General features: G+C 42.6%; 1 protein-coding gene across 1 annotated transcript in view; it reads left to right on the top strand.

The window, feature by feature from the left end:
* Nucleotides 1–27,559, top strand: part of LOC129337893 (prostatic acid phosphatase-like) — a 37,677-nt gene extending 10,118 nt beyond the window's left edge. Inside the window, exons 2-11 of the mRNA XM_054991885.1 lie at nucleotides 4,917–5,012; nucleotides 6,340–6,426; nucleotides 6,932–7,084; nucleotides 10,173–10,271; nucleotides 11,301–11,405; nucleotides 17,115–17,247; nucleotides 20,334–20,416; nucleotides 22,636–22,742; nucleotides 25,167–25,339; nucleotides 26,077–27,559. Of these exons, the coding sequence (XP_054847860.1) occupies nucleotides 4,917–5,012; nucleotides 6,340–6,426; nucleotides 6,932–7,084; nucleotides 10,173–10,271; nucleotides 11,301–11,405; nucleotides 17,115–17,247; nucleotides 20,334–20,416; nucleotides 22,636–22,742; nucleotides 25,167–25,326 (1,023 nt within the window). The 3' untranslated portion in view covers nucleotides 25,327–25,339; nucleotides 26,077–27,559. The remainder of the gene's footprint in view (nucleotides 1–4,916; nucleotides 5,013–6,339; nucleotides 6,427–6,931; nucleotides 7,085–10,172; nucleotides 10,272–11,300; nucleotides 11,406–17,114; nucleotides 17,248–20,333; nucleotides 20,417–22,635; nucleotides 22,743–25,166; nucleotides 25,340–26,076) is intronic.
* The last annotated feature ends 231 nt before the right edge of the window (nucleotides 27,560–27,790 follow it).

Genomic DNA, 27,790 nt, shown 5'->3' with positions numbered 1-27,790 from the left:
CTTATATCATTTATAGTCCACTTTTCTCTCTGAGGGCCAAGCTACACATGACGAATGACACTTGAACGGCAAGTGGATTGAGTGGAGGGCAAGTGAACAGGGGGAAATACACTTGCCATTCAAGTGTCATTCGTCATGTGTAGCTTGGCCCTGAGACTCAAGGTGGATTACACAGTGTGAGAGATCAGTATAAAGAAACAGACTCTTTAGGGGTTTTTTTTAAGATAGCTGAAGAAAGATAGATAAAAGGTTATAAAAATCATGCCTAGTGAGGAGAAAGTGGAACTTCTTCCCGCTCTGCCATAATACTAGAACTCAGAATCACCCAATGAAATTAAATTAATGTAGTTTCATTAGATCAAAGAAAGCACTTCTTCAGTGACACATTATTCGCTTGCAGGTCTCACTAACATGGGATGTAGCCGTGGCCTAAATCTTAGAGCCAAGTTAGATGTCACTTTTTTCACAAATTCACCACAGAACCAACTTGTATTTCCTGCAGCTTCTCAGCAATTTCAGGGAATGGCTTCTCAGGAGAACCCAAATGGTCTCATGGTTACATTTGGTGAGGTTGGGGAGGCCTTGCTCCTACCTTCCCTCCAAGCTATTTTCCTGCTGCTCTCTCTGCAGTATTTGTGCACATGAAGCAGTGGAAACGGGAAAATCTCTCCCCTAAGTACTGTTTTTACACAGAAAATGGCTTTGGGGGAAGACAGCACAGCCCTTTCCTTCCCCACCTCCACTGCAGCATCCCAAGCCCATTTGGGTTCTCTCTCTCTCTCTCTCTCTCTCTCTCTCTCTCTCTCTCTCTTTCTCTCAGCTGTTTCCCACAGCTGCTGTGAAGATGTGGGGAACATGAGCTGGCTCTGTAGCAAACTTGTAAAAAATAACATCTAGCTTGGCTCTTGGGAAACCCACAAGGACTCATTTTCCTCTTCACCACCAGGGCCAGCACGCCCATAGAGGCCAGGTAGGTGGTGGCCTCAGGTGCGAGGGCACTGGAGAGGTGCCGGACGGGGTGTCGGGGGCGAAGGCACGTGCTGCGGAGCTGGCATGGCTGGCCTGCAGCTGCTTCAGCCAGCCAGCCCTGTGCTGCCGCTGCCGCCGCCACACGACCCAGCTGGGCTCAGCAGCCATGAGCCACTCCCGGGGTGGTGTGCGGAGCTTGGAGCAGCCTCCGCCCGCCACCCCAGCCATCCACTGGCGAATGCCCCCAGCTTGCGCTGCGCGATGACGTCATTGCGCAGTCTGTGGCGCGGGTGGGGCGCGGGTGAGACAGAAACGCTCACGGGCAGAAACCCTGGCACCAGCAGGGTCCACCACCATGTCCTCTTTCCCTTCCCTGCTCCTATAGCCTCTCCTCCTTTTCCTGCCTCTTTCTTCCCACCCACCTCTGTCTGCCCCCCTGTCTCCCCCCCCCCAGCAGAGCCATTTGTGGCCCAGTTGTGTGGTGCTTGCTAAGCTGAGCCCAGAAGCATGGTGGGGAACTTGCAAGGACTTGTGGGAGGGGGTGCTTCACTTTCCCCTGTATCCCCTTCCCCACACTATTTCCTCTTTCCCTCTTCCTGGCAGCCTCCATAGGTTCACCTTTCCCTACATCCTTCTTTCCTCCATACCTACTAAACAACTTTCCTTTTATCTGCCCTGCCATCTTCATTCTTATTTACTATTAATTTACTTCATTTATATGCTGCCTTCTCCACAATGGAGACCCAAAGTGCCTTACAGAGCAGCTGAGAGCATGTGGCTGGTTTAAAGTCACTCAGTGAGCTTTCATGGCAGAGTGGTGATACAAACATGAGTCTCCCTCACCCTACTTAAAAACTCTTAACAACCATACTACACTAGGGTCGCCAGCTTTTGGTTGAGAAATTCCTGGAAGATTTGGGGGGGTGGAACCTGGAGAAGGCAGAGATTGGGGAGGAGATGGACCTCAGCTGGGTATAATTCCATAAAGTCCACCCTCCAAAGCAGCCATTTTCTCCAGGGGAACTGATCTCTGTGGCCTGGAGATCAGCAGTAATTCCAGGAGATCTCTAGCCGCCACCTGGAGGCTGGCAACCCTGTACTACACTGGCTTTTGTTGGGGGAGAGCTGCTGTTGAGCAGTAACTAGGAGCCAACCCTGGGTGAGTCATGCAAGTCATGTGGTATCAAGACACTCGGTGGTGGCTTCTGGGCCCGGCCCAAATGAGTCCTCTTTGCAAAGGCCAAGATCTGATTACTTGATGTTAGAGAATCATGTATTGCAGACCTTTGGGGTTGGGGATGTATTGATAATCCTTTTGCCCTTGAAAAAGTGGATATTACAAAACAGGTTGAGAGAGCTGGCTTCCCTGTTGGGCTCTTGTGCGACTTGCATGCCCCGGGGATGCAGTATCCGACCTGTAAAGAAAAAATATAGAAAGAAGACATTATCAACTATATATCCACAGAGTTTGGTGAACTTACCTGATCATCTTCAGTCAACGGTGCCTGTCACTTTAAGACCTCACTTTGGTGGCTCTGCAAAAGAAAGAGAAATAAAGAATTATTGGACTGAGTTATGGAAGAATGGCCATGCACATAGGAGTATCAACTTAAATCAACTTTGAGTCTCAGTGAGAAAGGCGGACTGTAAATGACATAAATAAATAAATAAATAAATAATAAATCTGTGATATAATTTTGATATAGGAGGAATGTTATTAACATTGGAAGTATTGGAAGAACTTTTGATATGTACAGATTTTAATGACTGATATTTATATACCGTTTTAGGATGTTTGTATGAAATTGTATATAGTTTATATTTATTCACTGTTTGCACTGGTCACTTATAATAGATATATAAGAGTCTATACACTGCGGTTTATTGTATTCTCCTCTGGTGCAGCGGGGGGTCCTGTTTGTTTGCTGCTGTTGCTTCCTAAAGAAGCCTCTCTAGTGTATACTTAGTTGAGCAGTAGCAAGCAGCTAACCCTGGGTGAGTCATGCAAGTCATGTGATATCTTGACACTTAGAGCCAAGCTACAAGTGACGAATTACACTTGCCTGGCAAGTGTACAGACTCACGTGTATTCCTCCCTGTTCACTTGCCATTCACACTCCACTTGTGGCTGTTCACTTGCCATTCACTTACGCTCCACTTGTGGCTGTTCACTGTTCACTTGCCATTCACTTACGCTCCACTTGTGGAGCACAAGTGAATGGCAAATGAACAGGGAGGAATACACGTGAGTTTGTTCACTTGCCAGGCAAGTGTAATTCATCGCTTGTAGCTTGGCTCCCAGTTGTTGCTTCTGGGCCTGGCCAAATGAGTCCTCTTTGCAAAAACCTTGCCCCCTGCCTTTTACTGATAGAAACCAAGCCTGAAATACTGGCTGAACTGTTAATGGTTGCCTAGCAACAGCTATGGAGAGCATCTGGTTAAAGCTACAGACTCACTTTTTATCATTAGGGGGGTTAATAGTATGTGAATGAGATTTTAAAGTAGTAGATAGATACATTTATGTAGGATACTTCTATTAACAGCTATTAGCGATTGTGGCTTAGTGAAATTTTATGTTTGCGTATTCATTTATATATTTACTTCATTTATACCCTGGATTTCTCCCCAACAGAGATCTAAAGCAGCTTACATCATTCACTTCTTCTCCATTTTATCCTCCCAACAACCCTGGGAGGAGAGGTTAGGCGGAGTGTGTATGACTGGCCCAAAGTCACCCAGCAAGCTTCCTTGGCAGAGTGGGAATCTGAACTCGAGTCTCACAGATCCTAGCTGACACTTCACAGGGAGTGCTGGGGAAGCAACAGCAGGAGAGGGCATCTGCTTTGTAGGTTTCCTGGAGAAATTTTGTGAGAAGGATCTGGATTAGATGGTTTTCGGTCTGACCCACCAGAGCTCTTCTTCTGTTCCCATTGATACCTTGTCTTCCATGCAGCTCTTAAAACTGGAGAGCCTCTGTGAGGGAAAGAAAAAGTGGCCACAAGCAAAGCCCCACATCTTGTGACTTCGTCAAATCCAATGTAGTTTTACAGTGAAGGCATTTGAATAAAAGTTACTAAACGAATGCTAATTTGGGGAGGTGGGTTGGGTGGATGGATAGACTGGTTGGTTTACTGATAGATTAGATGGTTTACTGATGGTTTCTCTACCTGTGTGCTGATCCAGTTTAATTGTTTGTTAAAGGCATTTATTTACTACCATTTCTTTGCTGCTCAAAAGTAGTTTCCAGGCCATAAATCAATTCAAAATACCACAAATCCATTTAAATCTAGAACAGATGCATGTAGACCATGAGCTGAGGTCCTCTGAAGCATGTATCACTGTCTCCAGTGAAAAGCATTGAACTGGGTTGGCATCTGCAGATACCCAAATTCTTACCTGTAAACCTTATTCACACATGGATATAATTACTTGATGCTCCAGTCAACAAGTGATTAACAAGCCTGTTTAAACCAGTCCTACGGTTTTCTTTGAGCTATCCTATACTCCATGTTTACATGGCATATTGAACTCTCATTCACAGTCTCTCAAAATTGCAATCCATTCCTGAGCAGAGTTATTCCATTCTAAACCAATTTAAATCAATGGACTGAGACTGGAGTGACTCTACATTGGTTTGTAGTAAAATGAAATCACTTGAAAAGTGCCCTTGTACATAATCTGCTATCGAAAAGGAGGATATAGGTAGTTGGCTCCATTTTGGGAGGCATTGAAAGGTATATTGCTCAATGTACAATTCTTCAGTTAGCTATTCTTTCCATCACCATGCTTCTTATTCTTTTTCTAACCTTACATTGATGTAATATATACTGATATTTTTTCAAACAACATGCATATTGAGATTTGTCAGGGGGCTGTTTTGAATGGTAATAATAAGTAGAAAATAAATGGACTAAAATGATACAATTTTACACCTTTTTTTTTTTTAGATTTATAGACATGGTGACAGAAGCCCCATTGAAATTTATCCCAAATGTCTACACAACGAAAGTGAATGGCCGCATGGTTTTGGACAACTGACAACGGTTATTTATTTATTTATTTATTTATTTATTTATTTATTTATTTATTTATTTATTTATTTATTTATTTATTTCTACACTTGTTTGAAAATGCATATCCCACTTTTAGCTTTGTTCACAGGGGCTTATAGTAGGAAAATTTAGACCCAATACAAAATATGATGAAAGACCACCCAAATCAATAACAGCTCATGCAACCAAAAACCCAAGTTCAGCATTGACTGACATCATAATCAAATACTGCATGCAGTATGCTGTATGGTAGACAAGCCTACTGATGTGAATTCATCTTGCAGGGTTTGCAAAAAACCAAGAAGGAAGATTCCCTATGAAATTCCTACTGTGTAGGGTCCACCATTATAAGCAAGTGAGTTCTTTTTGAAGACCCATACTCGATGGAATGGTAGCCCCATTCACAGCAGCTGATGGGAAGATCTAAGGTGGTAAATGGAGTTCATATAATCCTTCAGATATATAGAATCCAGGTTATGAAAGACTTCATAAGTGAGAACCAGAACCTCAAACTGAGCCTGGAATCAAATCAATAATCAATGCATCCATTTCAAAACTGATGCTATATGTTCTGACTATTCCAAGTCTATCAAAAGGTAGACAGCTACAATCTACACTAGTTGAAGTTTCCAGGATACTTTCAAGAGCAGTCCCATATACAGCATATTAAAATAATCAAATCTACAGGTAACAAAAATGGGAATCACTATAAGCAAAGCCCAGAACAATTTGCAGGTGAGGTTTAAGATAGGTGTTTGGATCCAACGTTAGATCCAACATTAGTGGAAGTTGCTGATGGTCATGGATCTTTCACGTGGTCGCCTTCCCTCATTAGTCCTTTCCAATCCCAGAAAAGTTTATTCCTAAAGTTTCAGGACCCATTTGCACTAAACTATGAGAGTGGGGAGGTTGCAGTGAGGAAGGGGATGAAATTGCCCCTTTTGCCTATTTCATCAGCTCTCCATTGATGGAAAACAGATGACAGGGTGAGGTCACCCCTTCTCCTTCCTTCTGCAGCCTCCCAACATGTGCGGCTGCTCATGTGGGTCCCACAACCCTGGAAATAGGAAAGAGCCATGATCCTTGGGTGTGTGTATTGCAGGATCCAACCCAGTATGTCTGCATTTGTACATCAAGCCAAACCATACTTAAAATAAACTGTACTAAGAAAACTAAATTCAAACCAGGGTTTCAGGCTCTGGTTTAATTTAGTCTAACATATTCATAGTTATAAGGGTGTCTACCAGAGGAGCAGTCAGCTGTCATAACAATATTACTGGCTTTATCATCAGTCATGCCTGTATTGTTATTCCCACAGCTTGGAATGCAACAGCAACACGAGCTTGGACAATACATAAAGAAGAGATACTCAAACTTTCTAAGTCCTACTTATAAACGAGAGGAGGTGGGTATTAAAATTAAGAAGAGATTCTTCTCTCTCAGTTCTGGGGGTGTTTTTTGGTGGATAGAAATGGTTTATAAGTAACAGCAAATCCTTTCATTATAAGGAAAAGTCAAGAGTTTTTATTATTGGCCATCTAATTATTTTAGTGTTGTCTACTCTTGATTGGCGGTGGGCCTCTAGGGTTTCAGGCAGAGATCTTTCCTGACATTACTACCTTAACTAGAGATACAAGAGATTCCATCTTGGATTGTTTGCACACAAGCTATGTAATCAACCACCGAGTAATGTTCCTTCTGCCACATATCTGAGAATGTTCAAACATACAAAGAAGTCGAACAATACTGGGGGAAACTAGGCAAATGAATAACTGGCAGCTGCTTCCTTGGTGAAAGGTCTCAGTGAAGGCTCCAAATTGATATAGACCAGGGAAAGAGTCTCTATAACGTCAGGGTATTCAGTATGCTCATCTAATTCTTGACACGATCCTTTTCCCTCCCTCTTCTAGATTTACATTCAGAGTACAGATGTTGATCGAACCATTATGAGTGCCCAAGTTAACCTTGCTGGCTTATTCCCCCCCTCTGCTGGTGAGATCTGGAACCCACAAATCCCTTGGCAACCTATACCAGTCCATGTTGTACCAAAGTCATTTCATCCAGTGAGTATTACCAATAATCATCCTATTTGCCTTCGGGGTTCTTGTTTAGAAATCTAACTTTTGGCCATGAAAGTGTGTGTACATTTTCAAGTAAGAAAAAACCTCAAAATTTCCTTGATCTGAGGTTATATAAAAAAACTCTATCAAGTGTACAAAGTTTAGTAGAGCAGAAGCTCAGTTTATCATCTGTTTCATTGGCTGGCTGTCCTGTGTTGGTACAGTGAGCAACCACTGCACAGATGGTGTAGCTGCCAGCCCTAATATTAGGGAGGGTGAGGCAAGTTGCTTTGTGCTTCAAAGTTAACAGTACTGTTAAAGGGAAGCAAATGTAGTTAAATATTACATTCTTGGTTTCATGAAGGCACCTTGTAGATTTTCTGCCTCAAGAAACTAAAGGTTTTGGCTTTTGCTGAGCTGCACCATGCAACAGTTTTGTTCTGATTTTGCAAAAGGACACTGCTAAGTGTTTCAGCCCCAAATTATGTTTGCATCAGCTGGAGTAGAGGAAATGACTCATCTTCTTGATAGTTGACTTCTCTTTTACTAAAAATGTAGGGCAGGCCACGACTTCCCTAAGGAGAAGTTTTGGCTTTATCAAGGTTTGGAGAATAGAAGACACAAGTGGGTGCCCTGCAAGAGTCGCGTGCCTGGTGCCAGTGGGGAGCAGCAAATGACTCAACCGCCCTCCACCCTCCTCCTTTCTGCTCTGAGCCTGCTGTCTGCTTTACTTGGAAGCAAGTCCCCCTAAATGCAAGATTTCTAAGTAAATGTTACAAAGGATGGTGGACTTCTGTATCACTGGCATCCTGTGGGGTTGCTTCAAAGCAAGTCTTGATGAGTTCTACGGGATTTATTCTCAGGTGTGCAGAGGAGGAGGGAGGAGAGCAGCCACTTTCACATTTACTCAGAAGTAAGTCCCACTTGCTCCCAAGTCAATGTATGTAGGCTGGCTGGGGAAGCAAAGAGAGTTTGTAGGCATTAAAATGGCTTGTAACACCAGTTTGTCAACACTCTCCCATTCAACGCCCAGGTGGGCGAAGATTTCTGGAGAGCTGGAAAGCTTGCATGTTAGTTTTGTGCTGCTTTGGTTGGTCTTCTCTTTTGGTGTTCTGCTTCGGAACAAGCCAGCTGATGCCACTTCGGAAGTAAGTGGTTCCCAAGTAATCATGCCAAGTAATCATGCCCTGGATTGCTCCCCAAGAGGGAGGGGGGGGGAAGAAAGATGTGTGTGGTTGTAGTGGTATAGCGCAATAGTGTGCAGAAAATTGCCACTTGTGGTAGCTCCATCATTAATGCCCATGCTCTCACATTCACAAAACAAAAAGAATCTTTCCTGTGTGGAAGCTGGGTTCATTTCTCATCAGTGAAAATTGAAATGGGGATCTTTGAACTGAATTAGCGAATTTGAGAAATTTGATCTCATTTTTAATTTGGAGATTTCCTGTTAAAAACAACACAAAGACATATTTCTTCATTGCCCTCTTCCAATTACATAATCTCAAAACATTTTATGGGCCTATCCCCTTACGATTCATTACCAGTTCTTTCCTGCCAGACTGGTTTTGTCCCAGGGCGAAACCTCTTGATCATCAATTTGGGAATAACAGGAGAGTGAGAATTGCTTCTGACTCCAGATAGGCAGAGACATGAGCTATCACAATGATTGGCCTGGAAAATTTATGTTACCTGTAGGAGGGTTGGCAGCTTTGGCAACACTTAGATTGCAGCACAAGGTGCAGCTGGTGGCCCTGCCATTCTCTTTGCTTTCCTTCCTGTACTAAAAAAAAGTCTTTTGCATGGTATAACTTAGGGAAAAACCAAGAAGGGCTCATCTGAGTGATGGCCATTGAGGGGGAGAATTCATTTACTTCTCCACCAGAATACTGCTTCTTCAAATGGTACATTCATCTGATGAATATGAGTGTTGCCTCACTTCAGTCTACATGTGGCACAAGCAAAATGTGAATGCTTAGTGATTACATATTGTTTTCCTTAAGCGCTTCAAAGCAGCAAGAATCACAAAGACAATGCAAGGTAGGGCTGATATTACTATCCCCATTAAATGTAAAATGCTAAGGCCAAATTTGCCTTGAGCTGGAGAACCCAGGTGAGCCTGATCTCATCAGATCTCAGAAGCTAAGCAGGGTCAGCCTTGGTTAGTAATTGGATGGAAGACCTCCAACACAGACTAGGGTTGCAAAGGCAGGCTATGGCAAACCACCTCTGTTAGCCTCTTGCCATGAAAACCCCACCAGGGGTTGCCATAAGGCAGCTATGACTTGAGAGCACTCTCCACCACCAAGGCCAAATTTAAACATTATCTTGATAAAGTAGCTGCTGCAAGAACCTCTCTCATGTTGCTCAGGCAACATGTGCAAGCTGCATCTCACATGGGTGGCCTAGGTCTCTATCAAACCAGTGATGTCCCTCACCAAGGGCTACTAACCAGAAGCAGATTGGCCCTTTAACTTGTGGGCCTTGTGAGCCACTGGAAGCCAGGAGCAGTAGAGCCAGACTCCAGTGATTCTGCCAGCACTGCAGGCTTGGACTTTTCAGCACCAACAGTGATAGGTATCAGGTCATCAGTTGCTTGCTCCTCTACCACCACTAGCCACAGTCAATAGTGTTGTAGTGCCTGACAACCAATGTGAGAACTGAACCCAACAATCTCAACTTAAATAAATCCTTTTTTCATTTAGAATTGTCCCATTAAAAAATATAATCAAATACTATACGTTCTATTGATTTGAGGCATAAGTTTTACTCGTTTGACCTCTCAGTTTTAGATTCTGAACTAACATCGTGCAATATTTGCTTTAATTAAGTCAAAAGTTGGGTGATAGCAGAAGTAAACATAACCTTTTGGCACTGGAAGAGTTCAAGTCAGTTTTCAGAGTAACTCAGGAGTTTAGCAAAAGGAAAACAGCTTGGAAAAAAACACTTCTAATGGCATTGCATTTATACCTACAGTGTTACATAAATTTCATTGTGAACAGTGTCAAGCCTACATACAGATTAAATAATATGTAAAACCATAATTGAAAAACATGAATTGAGACAACAATTACTCTTAGTAATTTTGTTTCAGAAATTACGTTTTCCCATTTTTGACTGCCCACGCTATAAGAAGCTTCTGAGAGAAACGATGACCTCAAGAGAATTCCAGGACCAGATTAAACCATACAAGGTAAAAAAAAAAAAATCTTAAACAGCTCTTTTTGTCTTAAAAAGTAGCATATTGAAAGTTTTAATTAAAATAAAAAGAGAGAAACATACAAGATTCCTCTCAATTATTCTCCATTATTTGGTTCACCGTTTGGTTGGCTTGTTAAATCCAGGCCGTTCCATGGACTGGGATGCTTCAGACCAGAGAGTCTAGGATCTCAAGGTACTCGGTGACCTTGTCACTGGCTCTTTCTGCCTTGCCTTTCTGTCCCCTCCTCAGCCACTGCGCCCAAATTCTGGAAATCTTTCCCCAGGGAGGTTCATCTGTCTCCCTCTATCATTGTCTACTGCCAGAGGGTAAAGACTTGTTTATTTTGTTTGACATTCTCTCACTGACTCTCATTGAACCCTCTTCCTGCTTGTGTGTTTATGTGTTCATGTTTTATTTAATTGTTTTAAATATATGTGTGTATGTATGTATTGTTTCAATAATTTGCCATCTTGGAAACCTCGAGTTGGGTGGGAAGTGATGTTGTGCCGGCTGCAAGAGTGTTCCCGTGCTTTGTCTGGGGCCGATTTAGGCTCCAAATGCATCGAATTAACCCCATGCAGAGCACAAGGTGCTCCTGTGGCTGGTGTGATCATGTAACTTCCAGGGCAGTGGTGACATCATGCCTGGAAGTGACATTGCGCCAACCGTGGGAGCATTCCCGTGCTTTGTTTGGGGCCGATTTGGGACCCAAATTGGCCAAATCAGTCCCATGCAGAGCGCGGGAGTGTTCCCGCAGCCAACATGATGACAACACTTCCGGAAATAACATCATCATGCAAGTGCCAGGGCACACGCTTGTGTGAAGAATGACCACGCAAGCAATGCAAGGTAAGTGCCAGGTCCCCCCTCCCACTGGGAGGGTATAGGGACTTGGCCACTCTAGTGGCAGGTGACTCCACCACTGCAGTCTCCCTTACTTAATAGAGTGTGCCTACATAAATATGTTTCTTTGTATACAAATTCGGACTTCATGATTTTTTCTTTCTTATTTCCTTTCAGAAATTCTTAAAAACCATAGCTGCCAATTCAGGATATGATATGAAGAGTCTCAGAAAGCTGGATACTTTCAAACTCTGGCACGTACAAGATACTTTATATTGTGAGGTATTTTTTTAAAAAAAATCTTTAATATGGCGATATTTTATCTGAGTTGTCCTAGTACAATTACTTCTGAACAATGGTTAGCTAAAAGGTTAACTGCAAAATTTTACGTACAAAAATGGTACCCTTCTCCAACTTAAGCATTTAGGGATGCCAGCTCCAGGTAGGGAACTTCCTGCAGATTATGGCGGTGGAACCTTGGAAGGGTGGGGTTTGGGGAGGGGCGAAAACTCACCTTGGACTCAGGTGCCAAAGAGTCTACCTTCCATGTAATGCCAATAAAGGTTGCTGAACTGAAGTGAGTCTACCTTCCAAAGTAGCCATTTTCTCCAGGGGAACTGATCTCTATCACCTGGAGATGAATTATCACGCCAGGAAATCTACAACCACCGCCTGGAGGTTTGTAACCCTACCATTCATGGCTAAGGAAATGTCAGTATCAGAATACTGGGGGATAAGACCATGAATATTATCAGGCGTAGAGAACAGATGGTAAGTTGATTTTTTTTTTTTTGCAATAATGGGTCTTGTCAGTGCTGACAGCTGAGAGTAAGAGCGCTATCTGCATTGAATGACAAACTGTACAAAATGAGGACTCAAACCAGGACAGCAGTTATATAAGACCAGGCAAGACATTATTGGCTCCTTGAATACCTGTTCCTGGTAGGTCTGAAAACTACAGTATACCTTGGGTCAGTGTTGTGGTTCGGCAGCTGCTAGGGCCAACATTTGGTAGAAGGTCCACACCTTAGTAAATGGGAGATCACCTCAGAGGCTCCTGCAATATTTAATTCAAGTCATAGACCTTCATAAATTGTGGCTGAAAGCTGGGGGAGCTAATGGATAAGTGACTTCTTTGATGTAGTAAAAAGGGGTGACTGTGAGCTCCTAGTCACTCCCTGTAGCTCCCTCCAAAATGAAGGCCTTTGTCCCCCAACAATTAGCCTGAAGAACAAAGTAGTGACAAAATAAAGTAAGTAGATCTAATTTTATCATTCTGTTGATAGTTTTTTCTTATATAGTGTCCGCTGACTGCTCTGTTCAACTTTCTATTCCTGTCAGGATAGTTTATTAGCTTACAGTAAGTCAAATAGGATTTCAAAACCAGAGATGTGTGAACATGTGCCAATTCAGTTTATCTCCTGTTGGCCAGTCATGATGAACAGGGAGCTGATTTTTTTGATCAACACGACTGTTTGTCAGCCCATTTGTACTGGTCAACAAGCTGCTTCACTATATTCATTTCTAATCATGCAGTACAGCTCAACTGGCTTTTCATGCATGCTTGTTCTCACACCAGGGCCTTTTTTCAGCAGAAATGTGGTGGAATGGAGTTCTGGCACCTCTTAAAAATGGTCACATGACTGGTGGCCCCGCCCCCTGATCTCCAGACCAAGGGGAGTTTAGATTGCCCTCCACGCCGATTTAAACTTTAAAAAACTGCCCCCTTGTTCCAGCTGACCCAAAGTGACGTCATTGTGCGGTCTTGAGTTCCACCACTGAGGGCCAAGCTACACATGACGAATGACACTTGAACGGCAAGTGGATTGAGTGGAGGGCAAGTGAACAGGGAGAAATACACTTGCTGTTCAAGTGTCATTCGTCATGTGTAGCTTGGCCCTGAGTTCCACTACCTCTTTTCCCAGAAAAAAAACCCTGCCTCACACTGACCAATTGAGTTCTATAACCTACACACACACAAACATACTGTCCTTCCTGTGAAACTGTTCCACTCAGCAGGCAGTGTTTAAATAGATGATTAAATCAGCCACAAATCATATAAATCAGTAAACAAATACTGTGTTTTATTAAAATCCTATCTTTTGGTGTTTGTTTAGTGATGCTAATTAATGCCTATCCGTTTGAATCACTATCATCATTACACAGGCAGCTTTGCAAAAAAAAAAAATCGTAATGCAAACCTGTTCTGCAAGCATTTGCAGCTGTTCTACACCTTCAAAAATGGAATATTCAACTATTGGACATACTTGTGATGAAATTCACAGCATCCCTAGTCTAAACTCATAGTAACCAAATCTATAGAGGGAGGACTAGGCCTACGGGTGCCATTCCCCCACCCGGGGCAGGGGATCCCCAGCTCCCACACTTTCCTGCCCCCCATGCCCACTTACTTGCCTGGCGGGGGGCACACCCCCTGGGCAGCACAGCACTCCCTGGGTGGTGTGGGGCACCCCCATACCCCGAATCGCACCCCGAAGCAGGCCCATTTCGGGTAGAATCAGGCCCCTGCAGTGGGCAATTCAGCCCCTCAGGAGCGCGGGGAATACTTTTTCACCTGCACAGCCTCCGCTGCCACCACCACTTCCGGAAGTACATGGCTGAATGGCAGAGCATTCAGAAGGTCTCGGATTAAATCATCGGCATCTCTAGATTTTAAAAAAGGATTAAGTATTAGATTATATGAAAAACATTTACCTGAGACCCTGAGTAAATACTGTCAGTCAGTGTAGACAATACTGATCTTGACAGACCAATAGTCTCACTCATCAAATGGCAACTTCATATGATTCCCCATCATGTTTATTCTTCCTGATGTGTGTGGTGATCTCCACTTCTTCTCTGTGCATGTATATTACAGCTTCAGAACACAGGTACCAGACCCCAAATTATTCTGGGGTCAGGTACACTTATTCCGAGGCCGAACACACTATGCCCCTTTCAGAAGAAATGATGGTTGTTCTTACTGGGACTATTGCTTGCAGAGTATTCATGCCATATGCACAGTCACAGTGCCAGGAGTGCATCGACTGAAAAGGGCTCCTGTGTTCTTTTGATTTCCCCATCATATTTATTCCCAGAATTCCTTACAAGCGAGCTATAGTGCTCCCTTGGCCGATGTGGTAAGTTGGTATCAGCTCTTTATTAGATTTTGCTTGCTTTCAAATGTCTGCAATCTATACCCTATTGTACTGCTTACTGAATGTCCCTGCCACTTATTGTGTTGAATTACACTGTGTAATCTGCCTTGAGTCTCACTGAGAAAAGCAGACAATAAATAACAAAAACAGTAATAATAATATGTTGGATCCCTGTAGTCAAATGTTTCCTAACCTGTGGGTCAGGGCCCAAAAGTGGGTCACAAAACCTCTGAAAGTAGGTTGCAGGCGAGCCCTCCCTGATGGCTGTCCCTGCCCTTTCCATTTCTCTTTCTCTCCACTTCCTCCTTGCCAAACTTTTTACATTTTCACACACACACACCCTTTGCAACAGTAATTGGGAGAGGAGCCGTTTGGCAACTAATAATTTTACAGGTATATACATTTTGCTATGTAGAATAATATCTCTGTGGGAAAATCTTCATGTGTGAAGTGGCTCCTATATGAACCAAGTTGCGTGCTTAATTTGAGACAAGGCTTTGGGCTGTATTTTGGAAAATAAGACATGACCCTGGAAACAGTGCCTTCCGTGTCACACAATAGTTGTTTTTCTTTCACTGTTTATCCTTGTTGATCTATACAGAATCAAGTAAAATGTGTCTTGATGGTTAGTAGAGTGAGTTTCTTAGACTCTAGACTCTTAAAAGGGATTAGAGGGAGAAGAAGGGAGGGGTCAAAAGCGGGAGAGTTGCCCTCCTATCAAAATGGTAAAGAGTCCAGTAGCACCTTTAAGACTAATCAACTTTACTTTAACATAAGCTTTCGAGAACTACAGTTCTCTTTGTCAGATGCATGGAGGGTATGAAGAAACTGGTCAGATATATATAGGTGGTGAGGGGAGGGAGGAGTAGATGCAATCAGTTGCAAAAGTCATGAAAGAGGTGGAGTGCACAATCTAGGCTGGGTGTGACCCCTTCCCTCCATAGCTGAATCTGAATAGAATGCCTGAGAGGCAGTTACTTCTGATAATGAGATAACCATTCATAGTCTCTATTCAATCCAAGTCTGAGTCAAATTTACATATGAATTCCAATTCAGCAGCTTCCCGTTGGATTCTGTTTTTGAAAGGTTTCTGTTGAACTACAGTGACCTTTAAGTCCTTGATGGAATATCCTGGTAGATTGAAGTGTTCTCCCACTGGTTTCTGGATGTTGCCATTTTTAATGTCAGATTTGTGTCCATTTATTCTTTTGCGCAGAGGTTGGCCGGTTTGTCCAAATACAGAGTAGATGGACATTGTTGGCACATGAGGGCATATATTACGTTCAAGGATGAGCAGATGTAAGAGCCAGAGATAGTGTAGTTGATGCCATTGGGTCCTGTAATCGTATTTCCTGGGTAGATATGAGGGCAGAGTTGGCATCTGGGTCAGTTGCAGGGTCTGGTACCTGTTAGCCGGTTTGTGGTTGTTAGTGAGAAGTCGTTTAAGGTAGGGGGGCTGTCTATAGGCAAGGAGAGGTCTTCCGCCCAGGGCTTGTGAGAGAGAGGCATCATTTTCCAGGATGGGCTATAGATCACTGATGATACATTGGATGGGTTTGAGCTGGGAACTATAGGTGACAACCAGTGGTGTTCTGTTGTTAGTTCCTTTAGGTTTGTCCTGGAGCAGGCTGTTTCTGGGTACTAGTCTCACCCTGTCGATTTGTTTCCTTACCTCATTTGGTGAGTACTGTAATCCCAAAAATGCTTGTTGTAAATCTCTTAAGTGGGAGTCCCGATCAAGAGCATTGGAGCAGATACGATTGTAATGTAAGGCTTGGCTGTAGACAATCAACCGAGTGGTATGTTTAGGGTGGTAGCTGGAGGCATGTGGATATGAGTATCGGTCGGTGGGTTTCCGGTGATATTTATATGTCCATTATGTAGTTGTACAGTGGTGTCCAGGAAGTGTACCTGTTGTATAGAGTAGTCCAGGCTCAGGTTGATAGTAGAGTGAAAGTTGTTGAAGTCCTGATGAAATCTCTCAAGGGCTTCCTTCCCATGGGTCCAAATGATGAAGGTGTCATCCAAGAACCTTAAGTACAGGAGCGGTTTCAGGAGGCTGTGTACTTTGGAATTCCTCTTGCCTGCGGTTCATAGGAGGATGGTTGGTTTCTCAAAACCATATGGTAGGCCACTGTAGAAAATAAAATGCTGGACTAGATGGATACCAAGGTCATACTTTGCCTAGGGTGCCGGAGAACCTTGGGCTGACCCTGGATGGGTCACTGTGCCAAATAAATATGGACTTGTAGGTCACCATATCCAAGAGGTTGGGAACCACTGCTGTAGTCAGTAATGAACAGGTCCTCTTGCACCACCCCCTGCCTCATTTAAAATTCTGTTTTATAGTTTCTGAAAGGAATATTGAGAAACAGTTGATAGAGCATCACTGTCCGTGGCTCCTCTTGGAGTCATTCGGATCTCTGACCAAGGAGAGCAGGACAAGATTTATGTGTTTAGTGCAGTAAGTTAAGTTTAAATGGTTTGTTTTATATGGGATAGTTCTTTCTTGTTTTGACTTTCAAAAACAAGCGTTAATTGTAAAGTTGTGGGTAAGTATTAATTTCTCTAGTCAATTTCTAGCTATTTTTTTCTTCATGTTATATTAACAATAGTAATTGCTCTTTGACATTAACATTTGAAATGTTTGATTCTTTGTGCTTATTCTTAATGTTTTACTTTTGGTTTTCCCTCGCTCTTCTGATGTTTGTGCTTTTCCATTTATATCTCTTCATATTTTTCAAGGGTTTTAAAATAAAAATGAAATTTAAAAATTTGGTGAAGGGAAGTAAAAAAGATTTTATCAACAGATATGTATCCTTTTTTATTGCAGTCGATACACAATTACACGCTACCTGAATGGGCTACTGAGGATGTAAGAGCCAAGCTTGGAAAGCTGACGGTCATGTCCCTGTCATCCCTCTTTGGCATTTACAAAAGAGAAGAGAAGGCGCGGCTCCAAGGAGGTACCGAGAAGATTTTGTTGAGGCATTATGACACATGACACCTCTCTCTGTACAGAATATGTTAGAATTAGCAGAACCCTGCTAATTATTAGGGCTGCAAGCTCTAATTGGTTTAATTAGTACATCAATCAACAAAAGTTTTAGCTGATTAATCAGCGGAGGCCAATTTCAATCAGTGAAAGACGTTTTTAAATGGTGGAGCTCTAAGTGAAAAGCAAGGGTGTTTACTTTTGGAGCCTATTTTGGTTCCACTATGTACTACGTGTCAATGGGCCAAGCTACATGTTCATGTTTTTAAAGAGCTGGGTCCCAGACCAAGCTTATGTTCCCTGCAGCCACACAGCAGCTGCAGAGAATTGATTTTTTTAAAATAAAGAGCTCACATAGGTTTGGAAAACTGCCATTGGGGGAGGAAATGCTCCTGCCTCCCCGCCCCAAGCAATTTCCTGTGTGAAAACAGCACTGGGGAGATATTTCCCTGTTTTACTATTCCACATGAACAGAATACTGCACATGGAGCTACAAAAACAGTAAAAAAAAAACCCTGTCCCCAGAACTGTTTCTTTGTGAAAAAACAGCTGGGGGAAGGCAGGAGCCTTTCCTCCCAACCATGGCAATGTTCCATGCCATTTAGGCTCTCCTTTATTTTTTAAAATCCATTCTCTGAAGCTGCTGTGTGGCTGCAGGGAACCTGGTCCCAACTCCAAATATGTCGCTTGGCCTGAAGTTTTGCCTCATGTTCAGCACTCATGACTTTTTAGCATTCAGTTTTTGCAGCAGCTTGGCTTCTTCACTGAGACACTGAGATTCTCCCAGCCTGCCCAGTTATATCTGTATTTTCAATATAGTGCTTTACTTCAAGGCTGAATAAACATCCCACAGCTAGCTGGAATTTGTAAACCGCAATCTGTGAAGGCTTGGCAAGTTCTGGGTATTCAATGTGGCAAGTTCTGAGTATTCAAAGAAGAAAGCTGAAAATTGTGGGAGAGTCTCTGGACCATGCTGTAACGCCATTGCCATCTTTCCCCCTCCACATGTCGATTCAGCGTCTTCATTGAATTAGTTTCTTCCCTCCCTTACATATAGTCTAATTTGGTGACCTTTCCTTTTCAGATTTTTCTTGTGCTTTGCCTGGAAAAACACAGGAAAAACTCAAAGAGAAAACAAGAAGAGCAGTGATACTGTGTGTACGGAAAGGGGGAAACTTGGCATGTCAGTCACCCAGTGGGGGCTGGGGATCTCCCGCTCCCAGCCTCTGTCTCCCACTGCCACTCACCTGGCTGGTGGGGAGAGGCCCAGGAGAATGAGCCCAGGATGCAAGAAACCTGCTGGGCCATTGCGCAGTGGGTATGCTCCCCACGGGTGCGATGATGTCACTTCCGGGAGTGACATCATTGTGCCCAGAGGCAGGCATGCTCTTGCCCTTCACAGGCCCCTGTGAAGGGTGGGAGCATGTCCACTTCCAGGCGCGATGCCATCACTCCCAGAAGTGATGCCATTGCACCGCGTCGGGAGCACATGCATGCTTTGCGTGCACACAAGAAACTTCAAAAGGTGACTGCTGGGTCCTACACAGATAAGAGAACATGGCAACCCTAGGGGAAACTAAGTCAGTTAAGAAGCCAAGCTGCAATAAAATCCTAGTATAGAAAAGCCCTCACATACAAAAGGTACAATTTCTGCAAGATTCTGTATTAAGAACCACACGTAAGTTTCCCCAGTGGAGCAAATAGCAGCTACCAAGGGCTCTTTTAGGTCAGAAAAATGGCATGGGAGGAAAAGATAAAGCCCTCTCCCTCACATTAATATAAATATGGAGTTGGCTCAAAATATACATGTTTGCAATAATAAAATGTAGACACCTGTGACTGCTTGCATTGGATCTATGATTTCCTGAAATCAGAGAAATGCAATAAAACTTCAGCTTGACATCCTTAACTTTGATGGTTACCTGTGAATTATGGGTAGAAAGTACTTATGAATTGTTTGTCTTGGAAAGGAGGAGCTGTATCAAACCACCATTGGTCTTATAAGTGGAGCACTTATCACAAAGTTTTTATCACAGAGCTTTGGCACATTGTATGCAATGAATTCCATTGATTGCTGATTGGTCATGGCATTATATTATCTTTAATTATTATTATTCTGATTAATCCTTGTGCTCTTTTAATATTCTATGGGAGAGAATATAATTTCTACTCTTGCACATTTTGGGGTAAATGGAAATACATAGAAGACAGAGTAGCAACACTGCATGCAAATTGATAGCAAATATGGATATTATTTAATTAATTCAGTACTATAAAACTGCCCAGGCACAATCTAGCCCAAGTTAAATATTTAACAGCTCAAACTTATGCAACTTTACTCAGAAGTAAGTCCCATTCATTTTGAATTACTTCTAAGAGGGTGGCTGTGCAGAAGGACCCAGGTTCAATCCACAGTATCTGCTGTTTTTAAAAAAGGATCAAATAGTAGGTGAGGTGGAAGATATCCATCTGAGACCCTGGAGAGCTACTGCCAGTCAAAGTAGACAATACTGACCTTGAGAGACCAAGGTCTGACTCAGTATAAGGTGTCTTTATGTGTATTTGCATAGGATTGCAGCCTTAGTCGTCCAATAACAATTAAACTTCTGTTTAACTTTCAAACACTGGAACCAGTGGAGCTTAAACATGAGCTGATTCCACACATGTTGGATCATGCACTTCCAATCCTCTTTAGAGATCATTTGGAACTGAATTTTTCGTGTGTGAAACAAAAAATCCACTTCCAAACGATTGCTAAAGTGCATTGAAAGTGCATTATCCCACGTGCGCAGAATCAGCCACGGTTAGTTTGGGATGGACTGTGTTCTTTGCTGTTAGAAATAGCATGAATAGGATATAGGTGCTGTTCATTATTAACTTGATTATTACCAAAAAAACAACCATGTAGCCTGTATTGAAACCTAAATCTTTTCCATATAAACAGCACATGTCCACCTTGCACTATCCCCTTTTTAAAATAGCTTGGAACATTTAGGTACAGTCTTCTCTATGATAACTCCTTCCCCAGTATTAACACTCTTCTCTGCCTCCTTTAAGGTCTTCTTGTGAAAGATATTCTAGAAACTCTCTCAAATGCTGCTAAAGATCCAGGCAAAAGAAAAATGATAATCTATTCCGCCGTGAGTATAAACCCTTCGTTTTTAGTCCAATTCATAGTCTGGCTGCTCAATGGGATTTAAGCCATTTAAATTGGCCCAAAGCTGAAGCTTTTATCAGTGCAGTTTGAAAGTTTATAACTCTGAGATCCCAGTAATATTGGAAAACATCTCTTGAGAATGTTTAAGGCCAAATTCATGTGTTGACACAGTGAAGTCATCGGGGTGAAGAAAAATGAATCATTTTCTTCAACTACATCAGTTAGGGTTTTGTTTTGTTTAGATTTATCTAACCTTAATGAGAAATGACTATAATTTACATTTATACCACAGCAGATAAACAGGGTCTAATTAAATATGCTATTCATTGCATTTTAATTGCGCCATTGCTCTAAGGAGTTCTTTTTCGACAGCCCCATGAGGTAAATCACATACAAAACACATATGTTGTATTCATCTTTCTTATATATGCCAGGTTTTGTTTGTTTCCTTTAAACCCATTCCACAGAGTTTGGGATTACTCCAAAATATCCTAAAAACTTTATTCTTCTTTTACTCTGTCATTTTTTTTTACTCTGTCATTTTTTCCCTCACAAAGTTATTTTCCAAAGCAGTGGGGGCATACAGAAAAGGGCCACATGTAGTAGCTTATAGTAGAACCCAGAAACTTATTAGGAGCTTGAGCAATCATCTATAGAAGACTAAGAAGGAAGGGGAAATGAACAACATTTGTATATGTTCAGAGTGGCAAATCCATATATAAAGACTGTAATTAAATACAGAAAAACAATTTACCATAGAGTCTACTCTGACGAGCTCCAGGTGCCAACTGTTTTCAAGGCCAGCACCGGATCTAGGGTCGTCCACGCCCAGGGCAACCCTAGGCTGAGTGACCACCTCGTGCTGCGTTATGACATCACTCCGGTGATGTTATCACGCAGGGCGGAATGGCGGGGGCAGCGAGCAGGGCTGGGAAGCCGCCCGCACCATTCACCTTCCCACAACCTCGCATCCCCCCGCACTGCTTTCACCTGCCCCGCAGGACAGGGGGCAGCCAGCTTGCCATGCACCCCCTGCCCTGCAGGGCAGGCAAAAGGCAGCGTGGCCACCTGCAACATTTGCCTGCCCCGCAGGACATGGGGCGGCCTGCCACCCCCTGTCCTGTGGGGCAGGCGAATGGCGTGGGTGGCCCCACAGCCACTCACACTGCCTTTTGCCTGCCCTGCAGGACAGGGGGTGCGCGGCAAGCCGGCTGCCCCCTGTCCTGCGGGGCAGGCGAAAGGCAGCGCGGGGGGCTGCGAGGCTGCCCACGCTGCTGCCTGAGCCCTCTGGCAGCTGGCAGCTGCTCCCAGCGCCCCCTCCCTGGTGGTGCCGAGGGAAGACTACCCCCCTGCCCCCCCTCGATCCAGCCCTGTTCAAGGCCCTGGCTCACTCTAAGGATGGCTCACCATCTTTAATTCCTCTTTTTAGTTAACTCCAAACAAACTGGTTAGCTTTAGCGGTCCTCCTTATAACTACAGGTAGCTCTGGATACTGTGGCTGCTCAGAAATTTAACCTTCACAGCCACTTCAGCCCTTTTTACTGAACAGAGTTAGAACCAGGACATTTCAGAACACACACCTCAAAAAAGAGGACTGTATTCTGAAAAATAGCACATCTGACATCCTCTGAAGAGTACCAGAATGAATGGAGTGGCGGAAGGGAGGTGGCTGTGGCCACTAGCAATAACAATTCACGTGACAGTGTCACTTGTAATATGCTTTCAACCAACTGCTCTATGTTTAGGAACCCGTCTTCTGAGTAAGCTCTCTTTTATCAGTGCATAGGAAGGCAGAAGGAGAAATAAAAGAACTGATGGCTACCATGTCCCCCTGTCTCCCAGGGAAGGATTCTGTGCCTTTAAAAGCTGCACAACAAGAAGAAATTTAAAAAGTGAAGTTTTACCTAGTACAGAGATACTGCAATAGATAAAGCTTTTTCTACTGAATTTCTGTCCGTTGTGCAGCTGTTAAAGTGACCACAGCCCCACCAGGAAAACGTGTCAGACTAATTCACAATGGGGGTAGGAATTAATATCATATGTCATCTCCTGAAGACTGAGAGGAATGAATGAAGAAGGTTTTATATTCAGGCTTATTTAATAATTTTCTGCATCCAGCAATTAACAAAAAACAAGATAGAAATATCAACTGTAAACAAAGGTTTCTTCCTCCTCAAAACTAGGATTTGTGTTTTTTTATAGCATGACACTACCCTTGGTGCCCTCCAGATGGCACTCAATACCTACAATGAGAGACTGCCACCATATGCTGCTTGCCAGTTTTTTGAACTGTATCAAGAAAATACAGGGCAAGTATTTTACGGTGTCATCAACAATCAATATTTCTTTGTAAACAAATGTCAATTCAGCGCATTTATGCTCGCAGTATTTTGGACAGAAAAGCATCTTTGGCAACATATCGACATTTTAATTAAGTACGTATGCATAACACAGCAGTATAGCAAAGCCAGGAATTCACTGTTCTGGAATTTCCAGCTGCAAGGCATTTTATTATGTTGCCACCACCTGTTATTCTCAGGAACTAAACCAGTATTTTTTAACTAGATTGAAGTAGTTTGTGGATGAAATAACAAGAAATGAAATCTACCTTTGTATAAGTGTAGCGTTTCTGCATCTAGATGTATTTATTATTCATTTAGTTCATTTATACTCCACCTTTCACCCCAATGGAGACCCAAAGGAGTTCATGATTGGCCCAAGGTCACACAGCAAGCTTTCATTGCAGAGTGGGGATTCAAGCCTTGGTCTTCATATCTTAGAGCGGAACTACAAGTGACAAAAGGCACAGGTTGGACACTTGTCAGCTTCCCTCAAGTTTTGATGGGAAATGTAGGCATCCTAGTCTTGCAGCTTGGCTCTCTGACTGCTGTCCAATGGACTTTTCAACTGTCACTTGTCCAACATTCCGCCAAGCTGCCTACATTTCCCATCAAAACTTGAGGGAAGCTGACAAGTGTCCAACCTGTGCCTTTTGTCACTTGTAGTTCCACTCTTAGTCTCACACTCTAACCGCTATGATGAGACATGTCCAACTGGCAGCCTCCGTTGCCCACCAACACTCCGTCAGCTGGTGGGGAAAAAATTAATCGAATTAATCTGGTGTAACAGAGTTACGTCGCTTCCGAGAAAAACACGGAAGAGACATCATGCCACTTTAGGAATCCCCCCAAACTATATGATTTTACCATAGAATTTCTGGCAATTCTTAGAGCAATGTGCTGTCATTTCTGGGGTTTCCCCAGAAGTAAGGTGATGCTATCACGTAGACAGTGCCTCCCTGCCCACCCAGACTCCCACTGGTTGCAAGTCACTGACTGACAACCGTGACTACACCACAAACTGCAGGGGAAGGAAAGTGTAATAAATATGGCATTCATTTTTTCTAAGTAGCTTGCATATTCTGTTTTTCTACTCCTGCAAGTATAGTTTATACAAGAAGTAACGGTATTTTCCAATTGTACAGAGATGATGAGATGAAACAAACTACAAAGCAGAAAGCAGAATAATGGGTATGTGATACAGAGAGATTCAGTCAGTCAGTCTCTGACTTCCCTACCCTGGTCCTTCCATCTCATATTATTTGTACGTTCACCTCAGTTCTCCAGCCTGTGCAGTTCCCCTGCCTGCCTCAGTTACCCTGCCTGTCCAATTTGGATCAAGAACAAATAAACTGGAGAGAAGGGGATTCAACTCCCCCCTCCTTCCCTCCCAGCCTGAAATGATCCTGCGAGCTGGTATTTGCCTGTTGGGGAAAGCCATGTGAGTTTTCCTAACAAAGCAAATAGTGCCCCCTGGAGCCATTTCAGGTCAAGAAAGCAGCACAGGAGAGAAGGCCAAAGCTCCTTCTCCCTGCACACTGCCATCCCATTCCAAAATGAACACGATGCATGGTGGAACTGAGGCCAACCTGCAAGACACATTTGTCTGAAAGAAAGGGTAAGAGACCAAGAAACCTGTGTGACCTCCATAGATTTCCATCATAATCAAGGATGGGGATATGCTTATAGCCTTGACAGAGTTCTGCAATTTAGCCTCTAGTTTTAGTTGTTTAATTACCTTGCTGTCAAGGCCTTTTGTTTTTAATACTGCTTCTCTGAAAAGAAATACTTGGGTGTGATAATAATCTAGTTCAGCAGCCTCCAACTTTGTTGAGCCTGTGAGCACTTTTAGAATTTTGAAAACAGTTAGTGGCTTCACAGGGAGGGAAGGCAGCATGGTATAGCCCGATCTTGCCAGATCTCAGAAGCTACACAGGGTCAGTACTTGGATGGGAGACCACCAAGGAAGACTCTGCAGAGGAAGGCAATGACAAACCACATCTGCTTCTCACTTGCCTTGAAAGTTCATTGCTGGGGTCACAAGTGCCTTCAAATCAATGACTTGAAGGCACTTTACACACACAGTGGGCCTTACAAAATGGCCGCTGCAGGGTGATGGGGCCACAATTGTTGGGAGATTCCAAGCCAAGCATTCTCCTACAGTGGACACAACTCTTTCTGAATGGGTTCTCTCTACAGACACAGAAACACTGCCTCCTGGCCTGTTCTGGAACTCTTCCTGAAGTTGGAGAAATCCAGGATTCACTATTTACCTTAGAAAGAGATGCTTTGGGGAAGAAGTGGTACAAGGAACCACATTAACAGGCCACATGTTGCAGACCACTGATCTGTTTTCTCTCCACCCCATCTTTTCTTTTTCTTCTGCAAATTCAGAGAGCACACCATTGAGATGTATTTTCGAAATGACACTTCAAGAGACCCCTATCCTGTCACTTTGCCAGGCTGCTCATTTGCTTGTCCAGTAAAGAAGTTTGCTGACCTGGTTTCACCTATCATGATAGATGACTGGACAAGTGAATGCAGAAGAAGATGAGGAACAAGGAAAGGTAATAGAATATGTTTTGCTTGGTGTAGCAATAAAAAAATTAAAATGGAAATGACTGCAAAATATGGAATAGATGAATATAAAATAAACAGTTCAGTCATTACATCTTTAAAAAAATCAGTTCCGTGAGAATGACTTTTGCACTATAGATGAGAAGCTCTACATTCAAAGTAGACATTTGTTTTAAGACACAGAGAGACAGCATCGTATCACATAAAATTGAGTTTTGTCTGATCCCTAGAATATATAGAATCAACCACTGGTCCATCCAGCTAAGTATTGTCTACTTTATTGGCAGCACCTCTCCAGGGTCCCTGGAGAAAACGTCTGATCTGAAGGGTGGACTCTAAGGCATCATACCCAGCTTAGATCCCTCATCTCCCCAAACCCCTTCCTTTTCAGGTTCCACTCCTAAATCTCCAGGAATTTCCTAACCTGGAGTTGGCAACACTAGGATCAGGATATGAAGAGGCATGTTACAATTCACATTTAATATTTTTAAAAATTTAGTAAAGCATTTTTACCCCATCTTTTCTCATGGTCAAGATTAAAAACATTTACAGGTAAAATCAAAATAAAATAACCAATAACAAAATAATATGACTTCTGTGGATGAAAAAGTTTGAGGAATGCAGTCTGAACAAAACTTGTAGATCAGTTTTTCACTTCACTGAGAAAGGCGAAGTGAGGTAATGCGCACATTTCATATAACGATGTTTTCATAATTATTTCCCACAGGACAATATTCTCTGATTTCTACTGAAGTTAACAACAGGCTGCTGGCATGTTTGTATCTCTTCTAACTACATAAGTATTGTTGGACAAGAAAGAAAATATGAAGAAACATTAATTGGGAACAAAAAAAGTGAGCAAAGAGAGTTTCCAAAACGCCTCAGTATATGACATTACATCTAAACAATCACTAAGACTAATAATTTCCAGTGTGTTATGATTACTGGCCAAGTATCTCAGAAGTACAAAAAAAAACACCTGCCATTTGCCATAAGTTAACACATACTAACAATAAATCTTGCTTTCATTAATAAGTTTAACATCAGTTGGAAAAATGAGGCACATAGAAGATGAACCCGAAACATTTGGAACTCTTACAGTGCCATCCTAAGCAGTTACACTGGCTTCAATGGCCTTAGGATGTCTCTGTCAGGTAAGGAAGTCAGACTCCCTTTCTCTCAGTCTTAGTTAGCTTGAATATAAAAAATTCTCACATACAGTCTCAAGATCATAATATAAATCGAGAAATAGCAACCTGTTTATATGTGCAACAGGTCAGTCAGAGCACTTCTCCAGCTATCGATTCTAACCGTTTCTGGTTGCTGGATCCAACTGGAAATTGTGTGCACATTGCCTGTGGGCATGTGTGATTCTCAATCCAGTTATGGATGTGTGTATAGTATGTTTAGTGCAGTCTTGGACTACGGTCAATGCCCACAATCAATGGGTTGGATCCAACCAGCTTTTTCACTCAACCTCCCCCAATGCCCCTCCTTACTACAATGCCCATCCCACGTAGCATTTGTCCATGCATGTTCCATGACCCCCGCATGACCCTCCCTTTTTCTCCAATGGAAAAGCTGGTTGTAAACAATTCACTATCAGCTCACAGTAATTACCTTCTGCGAAGAGTTCGGGGTGGTCACTGTTGCACTGCTTGTAACCTCTGTAGCAACATCATGCACGAGATCTCTGTAATGTTCCTATTCCAGTGAATGCAACGCACTCATTCTACTAAGATAACAGTATTGTATTGTACTGTTGTGCTCATTGACTGGCCATGCAGTGGAACATTGATTTTTGTATTTATTCTAGGCCATTGACTCTCATGCAGATATTTAATTTGTCTGTGGATTTCTGTACCTACAAAGCATATCTTAGAAAAAGTGCTGAATCTTTGTATCCAACTACCTGCTTCAAAATGCCCTCCTAAGCAGAGTCGCAGTCTTCTAAGTGCATTGAAATCAATGGGCAAAGTCAGACTCCTTTAGTTCAAGTATTAGAGGCTAGAATTAACATACTAAGACTGTGACTGCAATTCTATGTTCTTTATGTATGTAAATAAACCTAACTTTTTGGTTAAGTAAGCATGTCTGCTCTTATCGAGGGAGATTTCCAGACATTTTGGAATCATCAGCAAACATATTATAGTATATTCATTGCTGCCAGCATTATTCACATTTAAACAATAAACATGTCCTTGAAAATATGTTGTATAATCCATAGTATCATTATCTAATGGTGCTGATTGTCTTCTCACCCTTCATATTTTGAGCAAGTAAAACCTTGTCTTCATTTTAAAAGGAGAAAATATTGCATAGGGTTTGTTTTTTAACTGCTATCCAATAATTGAAATTTTCTATTTCTATTTCTAGAAAAAACAGACCTTGAAAAGAAATAGTATTTTTCCCTGTTTTTCCCCTTGTCCTTCATATTTCTA

The sequence above is a fragment of the Eublepharis macularius genome, chromosome 11 (genome assembly GCF_028583425.1).
Source record: "Eublepharis macularius isolate TG4126 chromosome 11, MPM_Emac_v1.0, whole genome shotgun sequence".
In the NCBI taxonomy this organism is placed as follows: domain Eukaryota; kingdom Metazoa; phylum Chordata; class Lepidosauria; order Squamata; family Eublepharidae; genus Eublepharis; species Eublepharis macularius.
This window is presented reverse-complemented; position numbering and strand designations above follow the sequence as displayed.